Consider the following 10,342-nt stretch of genomic DNA (forward strand, 5'->3'; position numbering starts at 1 on the left):
AGAAATATAATTTTCCTTCCGCTATCTTCGCAACATTGTCAAATTCAATTTTGGTGTACTGACACTGACACTGACACTGGGCACGCAAAAACAAAATGTGACGATCCTTCTTGGTATGCTCTCTGGACTAGTACTAGTTTTAGGCTTCGATTTCCTGATCGAAATACCATAGAAATCTCCAGCGGCACCGTCGTCTGCGAACAATTCGAAAATGGATTCGCAGAGGTCTGGCTTAGCTAATGGTGGAGGATCGAGCTCTGCTAGGGTTTCCACCATGTCCAACGGCCACCGAGTTGTCCACTTCCCGCTGTCCCGCTCTTGCGCTCTCAAAATCCAGAAGGGCGACATCACTCAGTGGTCCGTCGATGGCTCTTCCGACGCCATTGTAACTTCTCTTCTCTTTCTCTCATTTTGATTGTTTTGACTCTGAATTTGAGGATTTTATTTCAATTGAAGTGATTTGAGTTTATAAGTAGATAGATGTTTGTATTTTATTATGATCTTTTATTTCAAATCCATCTTGATAAGCCTTCTCTCAAATCCAATAGTTTGAGGTATTCTACTTACTGATTAGTGCTCAATTTGTGTGATAGGAATTCCATTTGCATGACTTGGAATTGTTTGTATGATAGACTGAGGCTTGTTTGATTGGCAGGATTAATAGTGAAGGGATTAACAGGATTGGTTATCTAATTGGATTAGAGAGATATATAATTCTCTCTTGTTCACATTTGTTTTGTAATATTTATATATATATATATATATAGAAATATATAATCCGAATTATATGTTTGTTTTACATTATTAGTTGTAAGATTAAAAAATTCAACAATTTTGTTGGATTTGGATATAATAGAATCTCCATTGGAATCTAATTCGAATAACAAAAATTGCAACCAAACGACAGAATGTGAGTCCCATAGAGTAATAATCTCAATCCTATGTTATAATCTGCCCAATCAAACATATCCTAAGACTTGGACTAGGACAAGGTGATTTTTTAACTGAGCATTGTTAGAACTTTGATGCTAATTGCTTGAGTTTATTAGCTTATTTATGTGATTAGAGGTATTGACCTATGAAGCATGGATACTTCGAAAAACATGCGGGTACTTACCGGCGTATGGTACCTCGTATGGTACTTCTGCATACGTACCTGGTACACAAAACATGTACTCAAATTTTTTCTTCTTAATTTTTGGTGTATCCAGACGTACCTAATAGATACTCACGCCGTATCGTACCTCAGTTGAAACAATATTTTCTTCTACTATAGAGATAAAACTTCTTTCACTAGACTTCTTTTTTATTTTTAGTTTTATACTTAGTATGATTTTAAAATTAAACTATGGTTTGTAAGTTATTTAATATATTGACATTTAATTTTGATTTATACCTTTACTTTTGGCATTAAATGTTAATTATAGGTTGGATCTTAACAAATTAAACCATTTAATTAATTTTTGCATTACTCTAAATTAAAAATAAATATTTTTTTACAAGCGCACCAAGCTGTATCCGTACCCTACTATTTTTGGATTTTACCGTATCAACATACCCTTATCATACCAGTACCAGTACCAGTACCAGTACTCGTATCCGTACCCGTACCCGTGCTCCATAGGTATTGACTGTGATTGCGAGCAGTGTTTTAAAAAGCGCGCTTAGGCGCGCGCCTAAGCCCAAGGCGAGATGAAGCGCAACATTGCGCCTCAAGCATGGTGAGGCGAGGCAACATGGGCGAGGCGCAGCTTAGGCGACAAAGCACGTGCTTTATTATAAAGCCTGAGGTGTGCGCTTCATGCGCTTCAAATGTTTTTCACTCCAACAGCCCTCATTTGTTTACTGTGTGGATACCCACATGGGATAACATCTCATTTACATTATAAAATGATACAAACGTGGCTCAACAGATCAAAAACATTTAAAAAAGCCCTAGTGGAGAAGAAGAAGAAGAAGAAGCAGCGACGTGAAGAAGAGTATAACACACGCCAAATACACAGGTTCTCTTCTCCTCTTCTCTTTTCTCTGGTTCTCTTCTCTTCTGCTTTGACTATTCTTCTCTTCTCTCTCTTCTGGTTCTGTCATACCCTGGTTTTTTTTTTTTTTTTTTTTTTTTCTTTCTTTCTTTCTTTTGGTTCGATTCTTCTCCCCTTCTCCTCTAGTTCGATTCTTCTCCCCTTCTCCTCTAGTTCGATTCTTCTCCTCTTCTTCTCTTCTCTTCTCTGCCTCTGTTATACTCTGTTTTTTTTTTTTTTTTTCTTTTCTTCTGGTTTGATTCTTCTCCTCTTCTCCTCTGGTTCGATTCTTCTTCTCTTCTCTAGTTCGCTTCTCTGCCTCTGTTCTACTTTGTTTTTTTTTTTTTTTTGGCTTCGTTCTTGTCTTCTGCCTTGATTGTTCTGCTTCTCTTCTTCTCTGGTTCTTTTCTCTGCCTCTGTTCTACTCTTCTTTTTTTTTTTTTGGCTTTACTGTTTTGGTCGTCTTCTTCTCCTCTTCTCTGCTCTGCTCTAATTTGTTCTTCTTCTCTTGCTCTGTTTTTTTTTCCTCCTCTGTTTTACACTGTTTCTTTTTCCTATCAAAATAATAATAATAATAAAATGAACACTGAATCAGTGCTTATAGTCTCAATAGGTACATATTAGAAGCTTAGTTGCATTGAATTATGTGGATGATGATTTTAGTACATAAGGTTTTTGGTGGATATGAATGTCATACTTTATACCTTTTGTTGGATATTATACTTTTTAATATACTACATATATTTGTTATGTTAAAAATTTTGCCTATTTTATAATTTTGCATTGCTTTTATTATGTGCGCCTCGCTTTGGTGAGGCGCGCGCCTCGCGCTTAGGCTACAGGAGACCTCCTCGCCTCGGTGCGCCTGGAGCCTTTTAAAACACTGATTGCGAGACTTGGTGTGATGTCATTATGATTTGAACATTTATGGAGCTTACGTGGAGTTCTTGTAGGCCTTGTGACGAATGCTCAAACAATAGTGCCGTTACTCTAGGTGTAATGTTAAGATTTTGCATCTCTGTGCTTAGTTGAAGAGCAAATTTTACTGCGGATCATTGATGAAATGAATAATGTGGTCAGCAAATTGTGAAGAAGCGCGTTGTTACAAAATTGTGTTAGATAATTAATTAATTTCAAATTATAGAAATGCCAAACCCGCCTTGATTATGGTGGCTCAAGCAATCAAGGTGTAAGGGCGTGTTTGGATGTCCCTTGGAAATTTAATTGCCTCATCATGTCTCATTTGGAATTCAATTGAAAATGGCAGCTCGGGAAATAGAGGATTCCGGTCTTAAGCTATACTATAGTGGCAAGGATAGACACATGAATGGGGTAGGAATAATAGTTGCTAAAAGTTTTGTAGAAAACGTAGTTGCGGTCATTAGGAAAGGTGATAGGATTATGTTAATTAAATTAGTTATTGGAGAGAATATAGTGAACGCTATTAGTGCATATGGCCCCCAAGTAGGATTAAATGATCAGACAAAGAGAGTTTTTTGGGACCAAATGGATGGGGTATTATAGGAGATACCCATAGGAGAGAACCTAGTTATAGGTGGTGATTTCAATGGCCATGTAGGAGTAGACTATGTTACATGGACTCAGGTACAAGTATCAGGTGTGGGTGTGTATTCAAGCGTCAGACCCTCATCAATTTTAATCTTAGGATCTTGGGATACGTATCCAAAATTGAATATGGGTACGGAGACGCGTCATATATGCATATCTATTGCATATTATATAATATTCTCAAATGAAATGTTGTAAATTATATCCAAATATACTTTAAATTAAATAGGATTCAGGAAAAAATATGAAATTTTTATATCTAATTAACGTGAGGCTAAAATTATTACTTTACTAGCAAATGTGAGTTTCTTCTTCTCATATATTGTAACAAATTAAAGGATCTGAGTGTCTAAATTGGGTACAAGTGGTAGACACATATCCCACACGCTTACCTATGTTATATCCGGTGGACACGGGTATTGTGGGGGAAATAAAAGAGTCCATGTAACACAGGGAGTAGATAAACTTGGGTATGAGAGGGTGTATGGTGGGTATGATTTTGGTGATAGAAATGAGGCTGGAGAGAGTATTTTAGATTTTGCGTTGGTTTCTGACCTAGTGGTGGCCAATACTATGTATAAGAAGAGAGAAGAGCATTTGATAACTTTCAAGAGTGGGTCAATTAGGAGCCAAATAGATTACTTTCTAGTAAGAAAAGAGGGTCGTCTAAAATGCAGTGACTGTAAGGTGATTGCTAGAGAGAGCTTGACGTCTCAACATAGGATTTTGGTACTAGATGTATGCTGTAAATGGCAATACCAAACTCGGAAAGATAGTGGGCATCGCAGAACTAGATGGTGAGACTTAAACGGGGATAAACTAGACACATTTAAGAATAGAATGGATAAAGAAGGTACTTGGGACTTGGAAGATGCTACTAACACTATGTAGAACTCGATGGCCAATTGTATAAGGAGAATCTCAAGGGAAGTTCTTGGAGAGTCGAAAGGAAAGGGACCCAACTTTAGGGAAACTTAGTGGTGGAGGGAGGAGGTCCAAGCGGTAATAAAGACGAAAAAAGAGAGCTTTAAAAAGTGGCAGAATGATAGAACTAAGGAAAACCTTAAGTGCTACAGATTGGCCAATAAGGAGGTCGAAAAAGATAGTGAGGGAGACTAAGTTGAAAGCCTATGATGACTTATACACTGGACTAGATAGTAAGGAGGGAGAGAAGAGGATATACAAACTGGCTAAGATAAAAAAGAGAAAAACAAGAGATTTTAATCAGGTTAAATGCATCAAGGGTGAGGACTCTAAGGCGTTAGTGAAGGATGAAGAGATTAAGGAGAGGTTGGAGAACTATTTTGAGAAGTTAAATGAGGAACATGGAGGTAGGTTAAAAGGGGAAGAAGTAAACAGTAATAAGGAAAATCAGGACTATAGGTTCTATCGTAGGATTAGGGACTTTGAAGTAGAGTTTGCACTTAAGAAAATGAAATTGAATAAGGCTTTAGGACCCGATGATATACCTATTGAAGCGTGGAAATGTTTGGATAAGAAGGGGTTTGTTTGGTTGACTAGGTTATTAAGTAAGATTTTGTTGACTAGGAAAATGTTAGAGGAGTGGAGGAAGAGTATTTTAGTGCCAATATATAAGAAGAAAGGAGATGTTCAGAATTGTAACAACTGTAGAGGAATCAAGTTAATGTGTTACACAATGAAAGTGTGGGAGAGAGTGATAGAACGTCGATTGCAAGATATAACAGAGGTGTCAGAGAATCAGTTTGGATTTATGCCTGGTAGGTCAACAATAGAAGCGATCTATCTTTTGAGGAGAGTAATAGAAAAGTATAGAGAAAAGAAAAGAGGCATTCATATGATTTTTATCGATCTTGAGAAAGCATATGATAAAGTGCTTCGAAATATAATTTGGTGGGTGTTAGAGAAGAAAGGGATAACAAAAGGTTACATTGATGTGATTAGAGATATGCATGAAGGTGTGTTGACCACTATTAGATCGTCTACTGGTGAGACGAGTGAATTTTCAATTTCTGTAGGGTCACACCAAGAATCAACCTTAAGTCCTTATCTTTTTGTTTTAGTTATGGATGAGTTGATGCGCGATATTCAGGATGATGTGCCATGGTGTATGCTTTTTACAGATGATATCGTATTAGTAGATGAGACTAAAGAATGAGTTAACACTAAGTTGAAGATTTGGAGAAACACACTTGAATCTAAAGGATAAGTAAAACTAAGACAGAGTATGTGGAGTGTAATTTTAATAACAATCATAATGGAAGCAAAGAAGAAGTGAAGATTGAGAACCAAGAACTACCTAAGAGTGAACATTTTTGTTATTTAGGATCGATTATCACGACGACTAGGGAGATTGGAGCGGATATGGTCCACATAATTAAGGTGGGGTAGCTTAAGTGGAGGAGTACGTTTGGAGTATTGTGCGATAAACGAGTACCCATTAGACTAAAAGGGAAGTTCTATAGAGCGGCTATTAGACTAGCAATGCTGTATGGGACAGAATGTTGGGCAACTAAGAAATAACATATAGAGAGGATGAGTGCTAAGGTGGATATGTGGCAAGACTAGAAAAGACAGAGTTAGGAATTGATATATTTAAGAATGGGTAGGAGTAGTACCGATAGAAGATAAGTTGAGAGAAAATAGACTGAGATGATTTGGTTATATACAACAGAGACTAATAGAGGCAGTAGTGAAGAGATGCAATACAGTGACGGTAGATGGTAGTGTTAGGGGAAGGAGTAGACCTAGATTGATGTGGACTAGTATAGTAAATAGATATATGAATCTCCTTAATTTGACTAACGAAATGGCCTGGGATAGAGTTGATTGGAGAAGAAGTATTCATGCAGCTGATCTCATTTGATGGGACATAAGGCTTGGTTTGTTTGGTTGGTTGGTTGGTTAGTTAATTTCACAGTACGAGAATGTGAAACAATGTTGCATTATGAAACTTGGATTTAGATTTTATGATGTGAGCTCCTAAATTTTGGCTTCCATTGATTTTACATAACACCTTTCAGCCATTACGTAGCTAATTTCAGGGTTAAAACTTTGTCCAGGGATTCTACTAAAATTCAATTTTAGTACTGTAGAATTCAAAATGATGGATCATTGTTGGATTTGGCACATCAGCTAAATCTGAAAATCCAAACACTATGATGGGGCTTTAGTGATTTTTTATTTATATTTATTTTTTTAATTTGGATCATTGTTCTCATAGGTCAATCCAGCAAATCAGCGGATGCTTGGAGGTGCTGGTACTGATGGAGGTAATTTCTCACCATTTTCTGTTGAACATGTTCTATTATGAACTCTGTCAATTAGTCTGTGTGTATTTTCTTAGCCATACACCGAGCTGCTGGTAAGGAACTCCGAGCAGCATGCTATGATGTAGAAGAAGTCGAACGTGGAATTCGCTGTCCCACTGGAGAAGCGAGGATTACACAGTAGGCTTTCCTACTTCAGCTTCTATAATAGTGGTATTGTCCAACTTTATGTTTATGTAGCTCATTATGAATATACAAGGATGTTGTGTATATGCAGAGGTTTTAATTTGCCTGCTTCTCACGTTATTCACACTGTTGGGCCCATATACGATGTCGATCCTAACCCTGAAGCCTCTTTAAGAAGTGCATACAGGTAATAAGTTTCCCACCCATAATTCATTTATATATATATATATATATATTTATATTTATTCGGTTTTGCTTCTTGATTAGGACACAAGGCTTAGTTTGGTTTGGTTATTTGGTTTTGTTTGGTCATTTTATTACGATTTCTTTTTGCCCAAATTTGTAACAGAAGCAGTTTACGTGTTGCCAAACAGAACAACATTCAATATATTGCATATACTGCCATATCATGTGGTAATCATAGGTAAGTTGGTTAAAAGAACTGTCAGTTGTTAAAGTTTATTCTGTATGTCTAATCAAATGCAATAATATTGTGAATTTTTAAGTCGCCTTTCCCAAAACTCCTGCATATTAGATTGAGACATCACTATCTTCACTAGCTGGGTGGACTTGTGGACCATCTCGCCATGTATGAGAATGACTTGAGATGTTGAATGCATTATTAATCAACCTAGGTTATATGGCCACGTGCAAATTGTTCTGTTAAGGTTCCTTGAATAATAGAATAAATAAATGGATGGATAAAACCATCTTTAGTTTACACGATACTGGCTCAAGCAATTGTTTTGAATCTTTTCATCATGGTGTTTATCAATAGCAGCATGACCACTAATTTTATTTGATTTTCATATGTTTTTTCAGGTATCCTTTGGATGAAGCTGCCACTATAGCTATATCTACAGTTAGAGAATTGGCAAATGACTTCAAGGAGGTATTAACTTGTCCCGGAATTGCTTTATGAAAAATCTTAACAACCCTCGAGATATTGATTTGTGATTATGTATCAATTTTAAACAGTGAATATCAATCCCAATCAAACAATCAACCACAAATCAGCACAACGATTTAACGTGAAAAAAATCACAATTGGAGCACCTCCAATTGTGATAAATAAACATTACGAGCCAAACTGACAAAACAATCCACTAAAAAGATAAAAAGGAATTACACATGAGTACCATCAATTACCTAGCGAATCCAAGTCCCAATTGATCCAAAGCCAATATGCCTCTTCCAACACCGTCTTCACCGCAGAACTACTTTGCCCAACGTTGAATCCACAACAATGACCCACTTCAGAATCCACCAAAGCTTTAAGCCCAAGTTTCCCAGAGTCCACCGAAGAATACCTCTCTCTTTATGTGAATAAAAGAATAAACTCGACCCTTGATGTTTGACACTCTGTAGTTCGTTGATCAATCGATCACCTCTATACATCAAGGAAACTCATATAAAAACACCCTCCAATGTAAAACATTTTGTATTTTTCTTTTCTTTGAGAATCTGGACGGATTAAACCCTAAAAACAGCAAACGGCGCACGTTATACAAAACGGAGCTGCGAAGACCGCTCGAGTGCACATTTCACTGCTCGAGCGGTGTGAGTAAAGGTGGTGCAAAACATATAGGCCAACCGCTCGAGCAGTGAAACATATTTCCCAAAAGTTTAGTTTGCAAGCAAAGATACTAGATGATTCGAGCGCAACTGACCACTCGAGCGGTCAAACCACTTTAGTGAAGTAGCAAATAAAGAATGCTCAAGATATAGAATGTCAGGACAAACTCTTCTAACAAGCACAATTCGGGTTGAATTCGCAAAAACACTCACAGTCTCACTGAAACATAAAAGCAAATAAAATTACAACTGAAAGGAGTTTTGTCAAACGGAATTGCCAATTACAAAAACTTGACACTTCATGTAATGGTAATCCTCAGTTTCACTTTCCGGATTGAAATGTTGCATATCTTATTTCCTATAATCTTTATGTTTTAACTGACTGTGTTCTTTGGTGATATGTTGATTGATGAGCAAAAAGAATTATGATTTCCTAAGCACGAACTAAAACTAGTACAGGATCATCATTCAGAATCAAGTTTTATGTGGAAAGAAAAGTTAAAGCACAGCGCTTATGGCATTGTTGTTTCTGGGGCATCCAATATAATAGCCATAGGCGTTAAGGTATTTCCTTGTGTCAGTCTTTGTGATGGGTGGGTAGGTTTCCACGTGGTTTTGTTTGGAAACATTGTCCGTATTTGTCATGGACATTCAAGCCTAGGCTATACAGAATTCTGAGTCCCTGCAAATTGTTTTTAAACTCCTTGTTTCCAATCTGACCTTGTCCAGACCACTTCCCTGTAACTGACATAGTTCAGATCATGGAGTACTTCTTCCAACCTCCCTCCACCCCACAAAAATAAAATTCACTTCGAAAATGGAAATTATGTTAAGAAGTTGGTTTGAATGCATGCACACTTTTGAGATTTTACTTTTGTCTCCCACTTTAGTCTTTGATCATTCAAAGGTTGAGAAACTTGTAAGTAACGTAAAATTCATGTGAAAAAATAATGATTTTTCCAGGTGCACTTTGTTCATTTAACTGATGAGGCATACAATGTTTGGTTGGACAAGGCAAACGAGTTGCTGCACGATCAGTGATTACGGTTGCCTGACAATCTGCAGATCCTATTATTTATTAGAATTCGAAGGATTGAATGTGGATATTTATATTCCAAGTTGATAATGACATTTGCAGAACTGTCATAGGTATAAAAAAGATCAGCAAGTCGCGGATGGAAAATGGGTTATTTCGTATATATAATTTAATTTTGCTACATTTGGTTTTCTAGAGAACAGATTGATTGCTGGTAATTTTGTACACGTTACACATGATTGATTATTATTTCTTGTGCATTCCTATATGTTATGTTTGGAACTTAATTTTTTTACGAAAAAGAAGAGATAAATTGAAATGGGAGAATTTATTTTTATTATTATTATTTTAGTCTTTTGCTTTTTGTTTGGCTTGGATGGTAATTAGAAGAAAATTAGTAGGCATTTCTCAAAAAATTTGGACTCATGGGAAAATTGAGTAGGCATTAGTAATTTTATTGTAGTTTTGAGGGACTCGGGGATAAACTTGTTACTGTTGAAGAAGGTATGCACCTACCATTTTGAGACAACTAAGGGGGATTACACTTAAAAACCAATCAATAGTTAATTATCTAAAAGTCCCATTTATAAATGTTATAATAGTTTAGGTCTTATTTAAAAAATTTTGAACTAATAAGTTTCATTTAGTAAAACTGATAATATTATTAGTTTTTTTTCTAACTTTTAAAATTAAGAATATTATCAATTTTG

The 10,342-nt window shown here is 36.3% G+C and overlaps 1 protein-coding gene across 3 annotated transcripts; it reads left to right on the top strand.

Moving 5' to 3' along the window:
• On the top strand, positions 1–9,975 carry LOC114269441 (uncharacterized). 3 transcript variants are annotated; one of them, XM_028210761.2, is made up of 7 exons: positions 1–385; positions 6,790–6,838; positions 6,913–7,015; positions 7,113–7,208; positions 7,371–7,445; positions 7,844–7,913; positions 9,560–9,975. In XM_028210761.2, exons 1-7 carry the CDS (start codon positions 212–214, stop codon positions 9,635–9,637), a joined length of 645 nt encoding a protein of 214 aa, XP_028066562.2. In that variant the 5' UTR covers positions 1–211; the 3' UTR covers positions 9,638–9,975. The 3 variants fall into 3 exon arrangements, with proteins under 3 accessions (XP_028066562.2, XP_028066565.2, XP_028066563.2); XM_028210762.2 differs by having other exon boundaries at positions 21–385; positions 7,377–7,445; XM_028210764.2 differs by lacking the exon at positions 7,371–7,445 and having other exon boundaries at positions 20–385.
• Positions 9,976–10,342: the final 367 nt, after the last annotated feature.

This window comes from Camellia sinensis, chromosome 8, assembly GCF_055761805.1.
Source record: "Camellia sinensis isolate YWXY chromosome 8, ASM5576180v1, whole genome shotgun sequence".
Classification (NCBI taxonomy): Eukaryota; Viridiplantae; Streptophyta; class Magnoliopsida; order Ericales; family Theaceae; genus Camellia; species Camellia sinensis.